The sequence below is a fragment of the Sturnus vulgaris genome, chromosome 17 (assembly GCF_052056855.1).
Source record: "Sturnus vulgaris isolate bStuVul1 chromosome 17, bStuVul1.hap1, whole genome shotgun sequence".
Lineage (NCBI taxonomy): Eukaryota > Metazoa > Chordata > Aves > Passeriformes > Sturnidae > Sturnus > Sturnus vulgaris.
The window spans coordinates 1,654,008-1,672,008 of record NC_142259.1 but is presented as its reverse complement, the minus strand read 5'-3'; the positions used below and the strand labels follow the sequence as shown (position 1 = coordinate 1,672,008).

The 18,001-nt window shown below is 57.9% G+C and overlaps 1 protein-coding gene across 4 annotated transcripts in view; it reads left to right on the top strand.

Moving 5' to 3' along the window:
• DLGAP4 (DLG associated protein 4) overlaps nucleotides 1-18,001 on the top strand; it is a 116,669-nt gene that overhangs the window by 50,877 nt on the left and 47,791 nt on the right. For 2 of the 4 annotated variants that reach the window (XM_088175016.1, XM_088175015.1), the window contains exons 3-6: nucleotides 6,952-7,969; nucleotides 8,540-8,593; nucleotides 14,574-14,791; nucleotides 17,462-17,576. In XM_088175016.1, coding sequence (XP_088031142.1) covers nucleotides 7,019-7,969; nucleotides 8,540-8,593; nucleotides 14,574-14,791; nucleotides 17,462-17,576 — 1,338 coding nt within the window. In that variant the 5' untranslated portion in view covers nucleotides 6,952-7,018. The remainder of the gene's footprint in view (nucleotides 1-6,951; nucleotides 7,970-8,539; nucleotides 8,594-14,573; nucleotides 14,792-17,461; nucleotides 17,577-18,001) is intronic. The other 2 variants (XM_088175018.1, XM_088175017.1) reach the window with 1 other exon arrangement.

Sequence of the window (18,001 nt, the reverse complement as noted above, 5' to 3'; positions counted from 1 at the left end):
GTCACAAGCTCTCAGTGCAAGGGTGGACACCTCCATCCCTGGGAGGCAAGACAGAGGCAGGTCAGGGGCTGCTGTGTTCAGGGCTTTGCACCCAGGGCTTTGCATCCCACACTTGCTCCATGGGCACTGTGCAGACACTCCCTCACCCCCTCCAGACCCCTTGGGCAGCACTGGCCAGAACAGGTCAGCTTTGGGCCAGAATGTTCTCATTAGCTGCTTTTCCAGCCAAGCTGGAACATGCCCCATGTGGTCATCAGCCTGTGCCCCACATGGGTTTCAAAGACAACAGTCCAGCTCCCTGCCCTGGCCTTCCATTCCAGCCACCCCATCAGCTGTCCTGCTCTCTCTTCCTGAAAATTCCCTCTCTTATCTGTCTCATTTGTCTCATTTGACCTACTTAAAGCTTTGCATTTCCTGATTCAGAGCAAATCCTGTCTAATGGAGAACTTTGAGAAACTTCTATTTAGGGACAGACAAATAGGTTGCAGAATTTCTGGGGTTTTGTTCCCTGGAGAGTTGATTATATTACCAGTGACATCTGCATGGAAATAAGTTCTCTGTCTCTCTCAGGAGTTCATATGCTCCTCCAAGTTAGACAACACTTGAAGTCAAAAATCTTTGTCCTATCACAGCCTTTGACTTTCATAGCATTTGGTTTTGCTAGAAGATTAAAAAAAACAAAACAAAACAAACAAACAAACAAAAAAACCAAAAACCAAAAAAAAAAAAAAGAAAAAGAGACGTAATTAGAGCTCTTAAGGTAAGATAAATTACTCCTTGTCATTTTGGGATGGTGCCAGTCAGATCCTGTCCCTTTCATCACCCCAGTGGGCACCAGTGGGCAGAGACACCCTTTGGCCTGAAGAACAAGCAAGAGACACTGGTCTTCAGCTCTTATGGGGCCTCAGGAGCTGTGTGTAGATCCCACATTCTAAGGGCACCAGCCATTTATTCCCACATGAGGAGACGTGGGGAAATCTTTCCCGGGGATGCAGCTGAGGGTTCAGACCCTGCCGAGCTCGGGCTGGCACTGGATGTGTTTCACCTGGCAGGGTGCTCAGGATGGGCTGGGTGAGCCCCTGGGACACCCTTAGGCAATGGGCAGACTGGGCCTCTAGAGGATTCCCTGTCTTCTAAGGAGGGATCCCAAAAGGGTGGCGCACTTGGCCTGCTGGAAGCCACTGTCCCCTCCACTGCCGTGCAGTGAGTGCCAGGTTCTGGTGACGCTGTCACGGTGGGTGGCATTAACTCCTCCTCAGGAGCCCCTGCCTTCGTCCCAGGATGGGCAGTGCTTTCTTCTGCTTGTCCCTGGGGATGGGCTCTGCCCCAGGAGGGAACTGAGGCAGCAGTGGGAGCATCCCAGGAGCGGTGTGGCGGGAGGAGGCTCTGTTGTGTAATGAATTGTTCCGAGCTATTTTTATCGGCCACGATCAGATTGTGAACTCTGAATCATCATTAATGCAGGGCTCTGGCAGCCAGCGGCCCCCAGTGCCACATCCAGAGCTCCTGCTAATTCAGGGAACGTTTGACTCGGAGCGTGTGGGCAGGCCCACGTCACCTGCACCACAGCACACCGATCCTTTCAGCTCCTTGCAGCAGGGACAGGGGAGGCATTTTCCCCCTGCAAGCTGCAAATCATCTCTCCCGATTGCTGCCCGTTATTATCGTGCTGCTGGTTCCATACATCAAAGGCACCTCTGTTTGCAGCCAGCCTGGATGGCTGGGCTGGGGTTTGCGTGGGAGCCTGGGGGACGTGGAGCCCTGGAAGAGCTGATGGGCAGAGGGCAGGACCAGCTGACCCCGAAGGGTGCCCTCAGCCACATGAGTCCAGGGGTGGCTTCCTTCTGGAGGATGTCCAGGCCCATTTTACAGGCTGCTGCTTCTCCTGATGTGCTGCCAGCCTCTCCTGAGCATCACACAAGTGGTTCCTGGTGCTTTCTGGCCAGCTCTGCCTCAGTAGTACATGGAATCAGGAAACCAAAGAATTCTGGAATGGTTGGAAGGGACCCTAAAGCCCATCCAGTGCCACCCCCTGCCATGGGCAGGGACACCTCCCACTGTCCCAGGCTGCTCCAGTCCCTATCCAGCCTGGACTTGGACATTTCAGGGATCCAGGGGCAGTCACAGCTTCTCTGGGCACCCTGTTCCAGGGCCTGAGCACCACTTGGAGAGCTCGTCAAATGCACTTTTCTGGGTCAAGGCGTTGCTCAGCTGTGGCTGCAGTGGCTGCATCTGCAGAGCCGGGTGGCCAGGGAGGGGACAGAGAGTCCTTGCATGGCACATGTGTGCCAAGGACAGAGAAAAGGCAAGAAGGAGGAAGCCCATGGGGGTCAAAATGAGCCCCCAGCCCAGCACTCCCTGGTTCTGCAGGAGCCCTGTAGGCACACAGTCACAGGGGCACCCCTCCCCAGATGCCCATGCACCTGGGCATCCACCACGTGTCACACCCAGCACTGTGTCACATACACCCACCACAGCCACGTGGAGCTGTGTGTGCCCCCATGGGATCAATGAGGTTGGAAAAGGCCTTCATGGAGTCCAACCGTTGACCCAGCACTGCCACATTCACCACTGAACCATGTCTCCAAGTGCCACATCCACACATCTGTGGAACATTTCTGGCTGCAGTCCCAACGTGCACATACAAGGAGCAGAAATCTGGGTGAGTGTGGGGTGCTCTCAGAGCTCCCTGGGATCTGCCAGGCTTGGTGAGAAGGACTTGGTGAGAGCCCTGCCCAGGGCCTCTGCCATGGATTGGGCTGGCAAATGCCAGCCAGCTGCAAAGAGAGATCCTGCAACAGATGCGAACAGAGAGCAGTGCGGTGAGGCTGTGAGGCTCCTCCTGCTGTCCCCTCTTGCTGAGAGAGGGCAGGGAGTCTGTCCTGTACTCTGCCTTCTCTGTGCAACATGTGTGGATTTGCAACATTTAAGACAATAGAAATAGGGCAGCATCTCCTGAAACCCATGTCCACTCCAGAAGTAAAGAAGAGGGAGCATGGTGGGCAGTGGCATTGGTTTGCTGATTCCCCTGTGGTGCAGAGCCCCAGCACAGAAGCTGATCACAGCCAGTGGTCCCTGACATGGCTGGAGATCCATCCCTGGAAGTGTCCTAGGCCAGGTTGATTGGGGCTTGGAGCAACCTTCCAGGTCTAGTGGAAAGTGTCCCTGCCCATGGCATGGGGTGGAACTGGATGGGCTCCAGCCTCCAACCCAAACCACTCAGAAATTCTGTTCTGTGATTCCAAGCTCTGCCTGATGTCTGGAGCTGCTAGAGGTGCTGCCGGAGGTGGTTTGGGTGCAGCCCATCCAAACCTGCAGGCTGTGAACCAGGCCTGAGAGGCTGCCTCTGCCTGGGGTCTGGTACACACAAAAGTGCCATAAATCAGCTCAGCTCAGATCAGTTCATCCCCTCTCAGCATCAGCAAAGCCACTGGGAAGAGCAAGGACAGTCCTGAGAAAATAGACTGAGGGGAACAGAGGTAATAGGGTGAAACCAGTTCCTTTCCATTGGCTCAGGGGTCCTGCTCTGGCCCTGGCAGCCCCTGGTGTGACCCTGCTAGACAGATCTTCTCCTGCAGTGACCCTGGTGCCCCCTCTGTGGTGCAGGGCTGACCACCCCTGCTGGGGGGCCTGGCTCAGGGCAGGGTGACACAGCAGGGACACTGGGCAACTGTCCCAGGAGACAGCCCTTAGCCACTCTGGGAACTGCAGGATCATGGACTTGAGAGATTTAGTTTCAAGCTTTTTTCATCCAAATCTAAAATATGGTATGGAAGATCTTTCTGGACTTTTCCCTTCCCTGACCCCCTGCCTCAACAAAGTGCCAAGGATTGCAGAGAGTAATTGAAGAGTAAGAAAAGAGTTTAATCCATCTTAGAGGGAAACCAGCTGACAGAGGAGACAGCAAAGACAGCATGGTGGGCACTAGCACATGCCCAGCAGTGCGGATACACCTCACACCTCCCTGGCTGGCACGGGAAGGAATCCTGGAGCAGGCAGGAAAGGCAGGAGCAGCCCCACAGGAGATGGTAGCAGTGAACTCTGCCATACAGAAGTGAGTGCCCACCCTTGGCAGGGGGAAACCAGTCTGGGAGAGAGGGAGCTCCTTGCCCTCCCCTGCTCCCACCTTCCCATCCATTCTGCTCCTGCCTCTCCAAAACCTTCTCTCCTTTCCCAATCATCCCCCTGCCCCCCAAGGTTTCCTCTCTACCCCTCTGCCTCTCCAGCACCCAGAGCCAGCCTGACCCTGGTCCTTCTCCTCCTCCTGTGGACACTAGACCTTCACTGCATAGCATTGATTTACATTTCTTAATTTAATTTCATTTCATTTTCCTACTTCTTTTGATTCCTAAGGCAGTTTATCTGGAGCCCAGTGAGCACAAGGCAGTCACAGGCTGCCTTAGGAGGAGATTCCTGCTTCAAATATCAACTGCTCTCAGAAGGCAAAGATGTATTTACTATCAATATCCAGAGACCCCCCTTTATAATCAAATCAGGGTGTGATATCTCCTTGGGGAGCCTGGTTCTTGTTATGGGAGAAGCACAGCATCCATTGGGGCCAGGATTGCCCTGGGCTCAAGGGAAGGATTTTACTGGGATTCCAAAGCTGGGGGAAGGAAGGCAGGGAGGGAAGGAGGAAGAGTAGCCATGGCAGGCAGAGCTGAGCCTGGGCACTTCAGGGTAGTGTTCAGGGAGGATTTGAGCTTCTGCATCCTGCAGGGCTTCCCTTCCAAGGTGTGCAGGTGGAGCTTGACTATCCAAAGCCATCTGGAATTCAGATCAATATCTCAGCCTGGAGCCTGTCCTACACCCCATCCTTCCCTTCTGCCCAGAGGGTTTCCTCTGGGAACATCACCTGGCGCTCTCTGTCACCATTCTGTGAGCACTGTGGGTGCCAGCTGGCACATCCCGAGCCTCCCTTCCTACACCCTAGATCCACAGCTCAGTGGGTCTCATGGGCAGGGGACTCCAGGGGGCTGATGCTGCTGGAAAGCACAGCAGGAATTAGGATCACACCCACAGGGACCAGAAGCAGCTGGGCCCCAGCCAAGGCTAAGGCTGCATTTGGGCAGAAAGCTCAGGATTTGTATCAACATTTCCCAGCTCAGGCCATATCCCTCTTCCCAAAATGCCTGGGCACTGTCTCTGTGGTGGAGAGGGGCAAATCTTTGGTCCCAGAGCAGCACAGCCTAGACCATGGGGCAGGGCACAGCTTGGACGTGAAGGCAGCTGGGGCAGTGCAGCAGCAGCAGGACAGGAGGAGCCACTCCATGGGGCCATGCAGCCTCTGCAGAGGCTCGGGACACGCCTGGTGTGGGGCCCTGGGATGCCCAGGGAGCGGTGCTGGACAGTTGCCATGAGTGCAGGGGGCAGTGGGCAGTGCCTCAGGGCAGGTGGGCAGAGGTCAGCATGGGCAGGACCCTCAGGAGCAGGGCTCAGGGGAGGGGGAGTGGGAGTGGGGTCTCCATTGGAGCTGGATGGGAAGGAAGCCTAGGCTGTGCTCACTGCAGCTTTAGAAAGCCCAGCTTGGCTCTGCCAACCCAATGAGAGCCACAGAGTTAAACAGAGACTGCAAAACCCATCAAGCCATGGAATAAATTCCTTTTTTTTTTTGTACTTTCAAAAATTATTTAAAGCTCTGGCTGCTTTTCATTACTAATACATTTTTCCCTGAGTGAGGAAGACAAGCCTGTCGATTCCTGCCACCCTGCAGTGGTCACTGACTCCACTCCCACACCACTTTGCTGGCCACAGCTGAAAGGGAAAAGCCAGCTCTGTTCCTCACAGGGACATACCATCTGCATGTGTTAAAAGTCACTCTCTCTTTTTTAAGTGACACTCAAATTAAACCAAAAAGGAACTAAGAAACTAAACTAAAAGGTAACAGGAAATAAGAGTTCATTTATACATTCTGTGATTTTAAATAGGTTTTAATATGGAAAATCAACTTATTGATGACAGCTCAACTCATATAAATGTTCACTGATTTTTCTTTTAAGCAAATCCTAAAGGCTTGTCATTTTCCCCTGCATTACACAGTAAACATGAGGATCCCTCTGAACTGAGCAGGATGGGGCAAGATCACTGGGGAGATGTTCAGTGAGGATCCCTCAGGGAATCCTTCTGTCCCAGCTGCCTTTCCATCCCCCCACGGGGATCCCATACTCACTGAAAGGAAGGGACCAACCTCAGCCCTTCCCTGTGGTAGAGGGGACAGAGGGGCTGGCTGGGAGGGTGGCACAGCTGCCCAGGAGTGGTGCAGCCCAGCAGGAATCATCGTCTGAGCAGCCAACAGCTTCTCAGGTCAGGCTCTGAGTGCTCAGAAACACTGAGCTCTTACAGAGCCACTGACACACCGTGCTCCAGGGCAGAACCTGCCAGGAAGGCAGCATGGCTGCAGAGGAGGTGTTTGCCATCTGTCACATTAGCACAGCTGTGGGATCTGTGCCAGCCTGGGATCTGTCACCTCGGGAACACCAGGCACCCTGCAAAGCTGGGCTGCTGGCTCTGGACTGCCTGGGCTCAGCAGGAACTGCTGGGCTTTGACAGCAGGCTTTCCTCCTGCCCCCTGAGCAAATGGGGCAGAGCAGGGACCTGCTGGCAGTGCCTCTGTCATACTGCTGGGGAGGAGATGCTGGTAAATACCCATGTGCAGCACCAGACCAGAAGCAGCAGTGTTGTGAAGCAGCACTGAGGCACATGAGCACTGCAACTGCAGTAGGAACATGAATCCTGCCCCTCCTGTGCTGGGCCCTGCTCTCTCCAGCCCCTGGTCTCTCCTCCTCCCATCTCCTTCTCCTCCCCTCCCACCTCTTCCATCCTGCTTCTCTCCTTTGTCCCTTAACTGTGGTGGTATTTGCTTTCAGCAGGGGATGGGGATGTGCCCTCAGTGAGGAGTGGGATGCCAGAGTGGTTCCCAATGGGCTCTCAGCATCTTTCTTCTTCCTCCAGCTGCAGGGAGGTCTGCGAGGGCTCTGCCACACCATCCCTGAGCCATGGTCTAGGAAGCACTGGGACCATGAAGGGCTTAGGAGACAACAGAAGCCGCCATCTCTCCGAAAACCTGGACTCCCCTCAAGACTCTCTTTATGCCCCCCAGGACAGGAACCCTTATCTCCTCAGCCCTACCGACTCCTTCACCATGGATCCCCGATTCCCGGCCCAGAACACCGTCCATGGCGACTGTCTCCTTCCGCTCAACAACCAGATCTCCAACAGCAGCACCTTCCCCCGCATCCATTACAACTCCCACTTCGAGGTCCCGGATGACAACCCTTTTCCAAGCCATGCCCAAGCCACAAAGATCAACCGCCTGCCTGCCAACCTCCTCGACCAGTTTGAGAAGCAGCTGCCCATCCACAGGGACGGCTTCAGCACCCTGCAGTTCCAGCGGAGCGACGCAAAGCACCGCAGCGAGAGCCCGGGGCGCATCCGGCACCTCGTGCACTCCGTGCAGAAGCTCTTTGCCAAGTCCCAGTCTCTGGAGGGCCCCACCAAGGGCAACGTGAACGGGAAGAAGGGGGCGGATGACACCAAGCAAAACCGGAGGAGCAAGAGCAAGGACCGGGCGAAGACCTCCGAGCCCAAGCGCAGGACCAGGTCCAACATCTCCGGCTGGTGGAGCTCCGATGACAACCTGGACAGCGACACCTGCAGCTACCGCAACCCCATGGGGCTGATGACGCTGGGCCGGCAGCCCGACCACAGCCAGCCAAAGTACTTCATGCACGCCTACAACACCATCAGCGAGCACATGCTGAAATCCTCCAAGAGCAATAACGACCTCAAGGTCACCCCTTGCACCAATATCCCCATCAACAACGACTCCAATTACATCAAGCGGGGCTCCTGGTCCACGCTGACGCTCAGCCATGCCCGGGAGGTGTGCCAGAAGGCCTCCGCCACCATCGACAAAGCCTTGCTCAAATCCAAGTCCTGCCACCAGGACTTGGCCTACCACTACCTGCAGGTGGGTGCCCAGGGGAATGTGGGGTGCTCCGTGCAGGGAGAGCACGGGAGTTCAGGGACATCATCTCGGTGGGCACCCATGTGACCTTATCAAACATCTCCAGATGGTTCAACTGCCACCTCAAGTCACACTGCTGGGAGAGGGCTGGGGAGGGCCCTGGGAACAGACCCCTACTCCTCCTGCAGGGATACGAGTGCTGCTGGGGTCCATGTCCCAGAGCTGCAGCGTGGTCCCAGCACCCCCAGTCCCTGTGCTGGACTGTGGCAGCCTGGAGGGGACATGCCACCCCACCTCCTCTGCTGGGTCTGATCCCATTTCCTGCAGGCCTCCCACGTGTCCCCACTGCCTTCCCAGGCCCTGCAGGTGCTGGGGACACTCCTGGGCAGGTGGGGATGTAGCTGCCCCATGTGGCAGTTTCCCATGAGTGCCCACGCAGCCGGGAATGCTGAGGGACCACGTTTCACCCGATATGGCTCCCCAGGCCCCCCCAGAGATCCCCGTGCCCCCGTCCACGGGCTGGAGGTCAGCAGCACTAACTAACACGCAGCCCTTATCTCCACGCCTCGCAAGGATGTGCCGGCGTGCCCAGTCAGCCCTGCTCTGCCCAGCTTCCCCGGAGCACTGGTAGGACCGGCAGCACCTCGCTGCAGGGCTGGAGCAGCAGGGCTGGGGCAGCGGGACAGTGCCAGCCCCGCTTGCATGGCCTGCATGGCTGGTGCTGCTTCAAAACCCTGGCTCCTACAGCTCTGGGTCTGTGGCAGGTTCCAAACGCAGAGCTGGAGCAACATGGACCTGGCTGTGCCCTAAAGAGAGGAATGAAGACAAATAAGCCAGGCCTGGATGGGGGGAGGAGGGGACCGGCCCGTGTATCTAAATCTCTAGCATCCTTTTAATGCATAGGTGCCAGGAGCTTCCCTGGCTGTGCCCAGCGGGCTTAGAGGACTTAAAAAGTGATGAATTATTGAAGCACACTCAGCTTCCGATACCTCACTGGCCAGGGCTGTAAATCAAATTTCCAAGGGACTGAACTGACTGCATCAGGAACACCAGCAGGGAAAATTATCTTGGCCTGGTTTCTTTTTCTTTACCCCTGCTCCTTCCAGTTAAGCATTTGAGGTTAAAGAGCTGCAGCCAAGGTCTCCAAGGGCCCTGTTCCCCTCAGGCTGCAGCACAGAGCCCAGCAGGCAGCCCCGACAGCCCCTGGGCTCTGGGGTGCAAGGCTGCCCTGCTCCTTCCCCCCATGTAATGAGCCTCCATTTCTCGACAGCCTGACACAGGGCTGTGGGCACAGCTGGGTGGCACGGGCCCGGCCAGCAGCTGGGCAGCCCCACCGCTTGGCTGGGAGGACACGGGGCACTGGGACCAGCCCCTCAGCCCTGGGCCGACCGACGCAGGCAGCGCCCAGGTAGGGAGCTTGTTTTGGGGGGGAGCTTTCATCCAGCTCCCTCCCGCTCTCATCCTCCTGGCACCACTGGCCAGGGCCAGCAGCCTGCACCACTGGAATTGGAGCGGGCAGAGAGCAGCCAACAGCCACGACTGGCATGGCTGGAGGGGCACTGGGGGACACTGGGGTGTGACCAACATCCCCAGTGCCTGGGGCAGGCCCTGTGCTCGGTTCACCAGCAGTTCACTACCAGAGCCAAGAACCCAGGCAGCCAGTCCCAAAAACACGATGCCTGGTGCCCCTACAAACCGATAGGTCATAGATGCTTGGGCTCACCTTGTCCCCAGGTGTCCCAAAGATCAGGGCACAGGGCTCAGGCACCTCACGGGAGGATGGGGCCGTTGTATCCCAACCACTCCTTGGCACAGGAGAGGCGATGGAGAAGCCACCTCTGGAGCCTGTGTGTGGGGACACACTCCTTGTGTCCTTTCGCATGGTCACGTGTCCCCGTCACACCTGGGGACACTCCCTCTGTGTGCCACGGGCAGGAACAGCAAGGATCTGCTTTCCCAGTGCCTGGGGGACACGGGGCCCTGCCCTGCTGCAGAGGGGGCTGCTGCCAGGCAGAAATGCCCAGTGGGTGCCAGAGATGCAGGGACGTGAGGGAGGGCAGGAGTGGGATGGGGACAAACAGGACACCCCAGCCTCCAGGCTGGGTAAGCCCCCAAGGCTCTTCACCTCTCCTGCCCCATTTGAAGGGTCTGGGTATTTTGGGGACTCAACAACAGCTATTGGGGATCCGTGTGATGTTTCCAGGCCCTGGAAACATCCATACCCAGATGCTGGAGCCTGTGATCACCCAGCTCCACGTCCAGCCCTGCCCCATCAGGGTAGGCATCTCTTGGATCAGTCCCTAGGGTGACACAGCCCCCAGAGAGGGAGGCTGTGCTCCCCATCCCCTCCCCCTGTCCCCATGGGCCCCATATGCAGCTGAGAGTACAAGGAAAGAGGCTGAGAATCTCCTTGGACTGGGAGATGCCCCAGGCAGGAGTGAGCAGGAGCTGTGGGTCCATAGACAGCACCGAAGGGACAGGCAGTGTGGGGGCTCCTAGGGGACAGTCACCATGAACCTGATGCATCATCTGGATCAGCCTCCCGAACCCCACCTACAGTCAGACCACACTAGAGCTTCTTTAACCCCCAGGAGCCCTGAAAATAATTCCTAATGCAGAGTGGGTGGCCTATTCAGTGGCAGCCACTCCACGATGCTGAATGCCTCACGCCAGCCCCACGAGCTGCCACGGAGCAGGAATACAACCCAGGTCCTTCCCAGAGGGTGCCCTGCCAGAGGGACAGCCTGGTTCCAGTTGCTTTCTCGAGGCTGAGCCCGTGGGACAGCACAGGGGACACAGGCAGTGAGGGAGCAGCGCTATGCTCACAGCAGTGCAGCCTGTGCATGGCCTGTGCAGCCCTGCAGTGCTCAGCAGGGCGTTCCTGTGCTGCATGTCTCTGTGTGTGGGGCTGGGCTGCATGGCAGAGCTGGCACTTGTGTGATGGAAACCCTGTTTGCTTCTCGAGTCTCCTCCCCTGGCCTGCCCCGAGTGGAGGGAGCGCTGCAGCTCCTGCCAGAGCCCAGGAGTGAAGCTTTGCCCTTTCCCTATTCCCCTGCTCCAGGGACTTGGCCATGCCCCAAGGGAAGCCTCTCCTGTGGCCCCCTCCCCTTTTCCCTCCATGCTCGGCTCATGGCAGGAGAGCAGCAGAGCTGGTCGGTACTGCTGGTTGGTGACTGTGCAGCATTGGTGACCATGCAGTGTTGTGGCAGCAGTGGAGCCCAGCTCCAGAGGTGGACACATGTCTGGATCCCACATCCCTGCGCTGCAGGGCACCACATGAACCATAACTGGGCACAAGGAAGGACCCACATCCTGCAGCCTCCAAGTCCCCATAAAGTCTCCAGACATTGGCATCCTCTTACTCTTTCCACACCACCCAAAGCATGTTGGGCAGAGCCAAGGCCGCACCTGGGAGAGCAGCAGGAAGGGCAGCAGAGCCCCACCACCTGTGAGGAGCTGCTCTGTGCCTAGCCTGGGTGCCCTCATGCCTACTTGGGCATGACACAGTCTGTCCTCAGAGTCCTGGTCTCACCTGCCAGGAACTCTGCTGCCATCGAGGGGCTGCACTGGCTGCTGTCAGCTCTGTCCTTGATCACAGAAGCTGCTCTGGGCTTGTGACCCCCATCACAAAGCTTTGGACTATGGGACAGGCTCTTCACATCCTCCCGCAGAGAAGCACCCCAGAGGACCCTGAACAGCACCCAAAGGACTTGCACTGCTTTTGCAGGCCCCCGAGGGCACCTGCTTGTCTTTGCAGGTGTGAACTTATGAAACACTTGTCCTGCTCTCTGTCCCACGGGAGCCAGAGCTGGGGGAGTCCCAGTGGACTTTTGTGCAGGCAGAGGTGGGACATGCTCCCAAGTGGGGCTGTGGATTCAGAGGATGTCCTCTCAAGCACCTTCCTTCCCCTTGACTTCTGAACCAGGATGCGGAGCAGCTCGAGAGCAGCCCTGTGTCCTGCTGCCCTGCCAAGGCACAAAGCACAGGAGAGGCAGGGAAAGGCGGATTAAGGCAGCTTGGTCAGGACTGGGCGCTGTCGTGATGCCCCAGGGAGGCTGTTCCTGGGAGAGGGACAAGTCCCAGTGGGGCAGGCAGTGCTGGGGCTGCACCAGCAGAGAGAGATGCACTGGAGCTGTCTTTGTGCTGCTGTGCCCAGAGAACCCGAGGCCAGGAGGCAAATGCAGCAGCCACGGCAAAACTGAGCACTCCTCAGCCTGTTGCCCTCAAGCAGTGGCAGCAGAGCAGCTGCAGGATCCTGAGGTCTTAAAGCCCCCACTGTCCTGGGCTGAGCTCAGCACCCCTCACTGCCCCACACCATCCTGCACTGGCCCTGCACAGGGACAGTCCCTGTCCCTGTCCTACGTGGCACACTTGGCTGCTGGCTGGCCCTGCCCTCCTCAGCCAGGGGCTGCAGCCAGCCCTGCCACCCTTCACCATTCCTGCCTGCCCTTCACCAGCCCTGCCACCCTTCACCAGCCCTGCCTGCCCTTCACCAGCTCTGCCTGCCCTCTCCAGCCCCATGGTGGCCCAGACCCCACAGGCAATAGCTGCAGCTCAGCCCAAGGAGAAGGCAGGCGGTAAAATGCAGTCTCCAGTCAGATCTGACAGCAAGGTGATCGATATAAAAGTGATTCTCAGGGTCCTTGTCTCCTTCAGAAAGGGTCAGAGCCAGGCATCCCAGTGACCTGTGGGATCCTTCCAGTGGCAGGACTCAGCTGGAGCCAGCAGGGTCCCTCCTGGCCTCAAGGCCACCAGTACAGACAGTGGCTTGGGCAGAGGCAGCACTCACACCCAGCAGGGAAAGGGTTCCCAGCTCTTGCATTTATAAGGACCTGATGGATGAAACCCACAGCCCCTGAGCTGGACAGTTGTGTGAGCAGCCAGCCTGGGAGCTGTGGCCAAGCATAAAGATTGCAGGAGCAGAGTAGAAAGCTGGGAGAATCCACTGCAGCAGCAAGTAGGTCCAGGAAGGCCTGGCCAGTGTGTGTGCCTCACGTGGAAGACTCACTCTCCTTCAGTCCCCAGCTGGATCTCACACACCTGGATCAGCCCTGGCTCTGTTCCACATCCCACAGGAATGTGGGTGCTGGGTCATGGGCGCACTCCAGGCAGAGGCCTGTCACCAAAGCAGCCCCCAGGGTGGTTTGGGGTGTGTTCCACAGAATGGGCACACAGAGCAGGCTGGTGGGACACAAGTGAGTCTCTGCTCTTTCAGGCAGGAGAAAGCCTTTGGCTGTGGTCTGTGGATTGAGCCTGCACCTGGACACAGCCTGCAGCCTGCAGATCTGAATCTCATCTCAAGGTGCTACAACCCAGCAGCATCAGACACAACCTCAGACTGGCTCTGGCTCCTACGGAAGTCCTGCTGGGAGCAGGGATGGGAACAGACACCACAGGGCTCTGGCTTACCACATCTGCAACACAGCCCTGTGTGCCCAGAGCACTGTGTGAGCCGTGGCTGCTCAGTCCCATGGCTCCCTGGGCAGCTGGGCAGGTCCAGCAGCTCCATCCAGCAGAGCCAAGGTGGAATCTCTCTTCAGCACAAGCTGTGCTCAGCACAAGGTCTGTCACTGCTCCCCATGGCATCCTCAGCTGCTGCTGGAGCAGTCTGGGCGGCCCTGGGCTGCCCTGGTATTGGCATGGCATGGGCATTGCTGCATCCTCACACCTGGCCTGGCTGCTCCTTGGTCATGTCCTCGAGGGCAGGACAAAGGCCAGCAGCAATCCGAGTGAGCCACAAAACCAAGGCTTGCTCCTGGAAACCTGAGCTTCCCCATCTTTCTCCTGACTTATCCCACATTACATGTGGCTCATCCTGGTCAGTCCTAGGCACTTTGGCTCTGCCTCTAGTCTGCCCCACAACCCTTCACAGGATGGGCAGGGTGGGTGGTGGCTACTGTGGCTTCTCAGTGCTTCAGGCCTCCTATGGGACCATCAGCTCATTCCTGTCTACCGAGGGAACAAGAGACTGTGTCTGACTTAAATTTATTGTGGAGTTGTCATCTTGGTGGCGGTAGAAGTGCTTTTCATGCCCAAGGTGCTGCTCATCTCCCTGCAGAGAGGCCAGCACAAGGTCTGTGTGCCCAAGCTGCTCTAGAGGGACTTATGAGAGCCTGACTCGGTTTCTGAAAGTAATTGCAGCCACTCAGAGTCACATTCAACTCAAAACCTTAAAGACTCCATGAAGGTCTGGGCTCTGAGCCCCAAGCCCTGCTCTACAACAACACTTTTATGTTCAGTGACGTGGTCTGTATGATAAACATCTGTGTCCAGCCCTGTCCCAGTGCCGCACACAGGCCCAGTGAGACCGTCCGCTCCTCTCCTGTTACACCTGGTATCGTGCATCTTGTCCTGGCTGTGGGAGCATGGCTGGGATGGAGGTGTTCAGCGGCGGGGAATGGCTGTGATGTGCTTAAATAGAGGCCACCAAACCAAGGGCTGCCTGGCATGAACTGGTAAGGGAGGGTTGTGAAGGAATTGTTGCTTATTCCCACCACACTACAGCCGAAGGTCCAACAATCTCCTCAATTGCCCATGATCCCACTGGTCCCAGCATGATGGGATGTGCCATCCCTCATATCTGCTCACACTGCCCTTCCTCCTGCAGGTGCCTCACGGGGAGTGGAACAACACGCTGTCCCGGGACAAGGACAGCGAGATCCCGTGCCGGCGCATGCGGAGCGGGAGTTACATCAAAGCCATGGGGGATGATGATAGTGAAGACTCAGAAACCAGCCCCAAACCATCCCCGAAAACTGCAGCTCGGAGGCAGAGTTACCTCAAGGCCACCCAACAGTCCCTGAGTGAGCAGAGCACCACACAAAGGTAACGCTGGAGCTCCTCTGGGAGCTCTGCACAGGTCCTCAGGACCACCCCTGGAGCAGCCCTTAGGTTGCAGCACCCCACAGAGGCCCGTGTAGCATCACAGAGGGCCTCTGCACCCCAGCCCTAACAGAGAGATGAGGAGGCAAGCGAGACAGGAGAAGATCTGGCTCCCCATCCTGGTGATTCCCAGTAGCCCTGCTTCAGGTCCCTGTCCCTTCAGCCATGGGGAGAGCACTCCTCTGATGGAGCTGTGGGGATTTCCTCTCCAAGCATCTTCTGCTCTGAGTGAATGCTGAGATCCCAACCCCAAGATGCCCCTTGGCCGTGGAAGCTGCTCACCCGGCATGGCTGAGAACACTCAGCCTGCTGGGACTGTGCCTGGAGCTGCTCTGCTCCAGAAGTGTCCAGGGACCTTGTGACCAGCAAGAAAGTTGGCACACCTGGGCTGGAGGATATCCTGAGGAGCTGAGAGGTTTGGCACCAGGTGTTGAGGGCAGAAGACCCACAGTGGTTTGAGCCAGATAAACAAAGCCAGGGGAGCAGAGCAGAAGCTTTGCTGACCCAGAGGCTGGTCCTGTAGGACGGGCTCTGCAGGACCTGGGCAGTGATGCTGTGCAGTGTCCTCAGCAGCTGCTTCACATCCCAGGACAAGGCACCTGGGGGCTGTCAGTGCTGGGATGCTGCAGCTAGGGCAGCTGTGAGTGATACAGAGGGGCATGGAGAAGCAGGAGCCACTGGGGATGAACTGCTGAGGCTCAGCACAAAGAGGGAAGTGGGGTGCAGGCAGTGTGGGGACATCTCACAGAGCCTTCACATTGAGACCAGGTGCTGCTTTCTGCTGGGAGATGGTGACAAAATCAGCCGTGGGGAGCACTGGAAATGCCTGGTCTGGATCCATCCCTGTTCTGAGCCTTCACATCCACCTCAGGGGAGCAGAGTGGGGTCCTGTGGTGAAAAATACCCACATAGAGAGGCTGGGGCTCCTTCTGCCCTGGACATCGTCCATCCAGACCATGTCCATCGGGATGTGGCCTGCCGTGAGGGCTGGGCTCAGCCAGAGCCGGGACAATGCTGGGACAGGTCTGGGACAGCAGAGATGCGGCTGCGGGCTGCTCCGGGCAGGGCTCGGTCCCGGCAGGAGCTGTGAGGGGAAAGAACCCTGCGGGACCCTGGCCGGGAAGAGGCTGGAGCCGGAGCCGGGAACGGAGCCCGATCGGAACCGGGGATAGAGCCGGGACTAGAGCCGGAACCGGGGAGCCAGGACGAGAGCCGGGGACGGAGCCGGGAATTGACGCCGGACTGAAGCCGGAGCCGCGGCCGGAGCCGGGAGCGGAGCGCGGTCGCCACCTGGTGCCCGGCACTCGCCGCCCGAGCCCGGCAGCCGGGACACCCCGGGATGTGACAGGGACAGCCAGAGGCAGGGCAAGGCACAGAGCCGTCCCTCTGCGAGGGTCTCTGCCCCTCCGAGGGCTGTTGGCCGCTCTGTGACTCGGTTTCCCCGTGGGCAGGCAGGTGAAGGTCGGCACAGGGACACTGGCCACCCCAGGAGGTGGCTCATGGTGTCAGCTCATTGACAAAACCCCGAGCATGAGAGAAACTCGGCAGTCAACAGAGAGCCCAGGGCTAGGGGTGTCACATGGCCCTTGATCCCCATGTGGCCTGGCTGTCTCTTCCATCTCCCCTGGCAGAAGGGACAATTCCCCGCTCCCATCCCACCCCGGGATGGACACTTCAGAGTCCCTGTGAGATGTCCACATGTTGCACAGGGCCTGCCGTGCCCTCAGCTCCGCTGTCCCCAGGCAGGTGGCAATCAGACCTCTGTAGCCACGGCCCTGGCAGATGTGGGGGAAGCACCTCTGTTGGGATCACAGGCCATTCCAGATGTCCTGGGCTACTGTGGCTGACGATGTCCCCCGCTGTGTACACTGGCCTGTGACCAAGACTCCTTCACACAGGGTCTCGTAGTGGAGCAGAGCCCCATGGGAGCCCCAGCCCTCCCAGCCCCCAAGTGCCTGGGTACCAGCTGAGGTCTGGGCTGGGTCAGATTCAGTGACAGTCCTGCTCTCCTCCTGTGCACAGCCTGCTGCTGTGCCCCAGGACGTAGTGGCAGTTTCCCCCTGCAAAGCTGTACTGGAAATACTGATCCCCTGCTCATGTAGCACTGTCATTCCAGCTAGGTTCACATTGGACTTCTTCCAGACAATCTTTTGGGCTCCTCTATACAAATGTAAATATATGTATCTTGCAGTTGTTTCCAATTGTAAAGTCCACAAAATACAAATTAAAAGTCATTTCTCACTCCCCCATTTTCTAGTAATCCAGGCAGTGCTGTGACTGGAGGCTGGCACAGGTCCCACATGCTCCCTGGGGCTCATTCCTAGGGGCAGCAGGACCCAGAATCTTGCCCTTCTCCTTCCACTGCACCCCACAACCTTTTCTCTGTGTGCCATGCCCCAGCCAGGTACCAGCAGGGTGAGGAAGCGCTGCCTTCTCCAGGAGCCAAGCAGTGCACACAGTGCCCAGCATCCTCTCCGTGCTGCCACGTGTGCCTGTGCCCGTGCCTGTGCCTGGCACAGGGGCCCTGGGCAGGGGTGGCCTGGCTCTGTTCCAGCACTGCCCCAGCTCTGCCCCAGCCATGGGGACACCCTCACACCCTCTCTCTGCTGGCAGGAGCCTGGACCGCCTGGACTCTGTCGAGATCCTCCTACCTCCGAAGTTCCCGACCTGGGAGGAAGAATACAACCAGATCTCTGACAGTGTCAACGAGTCCGGCTGCATCAACCAGGTGAGGGGCTGAAGTGCTGACCCACTGTGCTGGCACAGCCAGCGAGGGAGGAGGCCAGCTCAGGGGAGAGGGAGCATCTTCTTCCTTCTTCAAAACAAGGCACTGGCTGTGCTCCAGGAACTGCACAGGCTGTTCCCTGGCAGCTTTACCAAAGGGTCATGGCCTGCTCTTTAATCAGGATTCCTATAAGACCTCCTTTTTACAGCTTTGCCTCCTCTCACACTGCTGGAGAAGCCAAAATCCCTCTGCCACAGGTATGGTAACCCAGAGGGTGCCCCATAGTGCTGGGGGAAGCTCAGGGCTGCTCTGGGTGCAGGGTCTCACTGTGCCACCCCTCAGAACCGTCTGCAAGGCTGTTCAACCTTGCTTCAAGCCCCTCATGCCTACTGGGTGGGTTCAGGGCCAGGGCCAACCTCGCCTGGTGG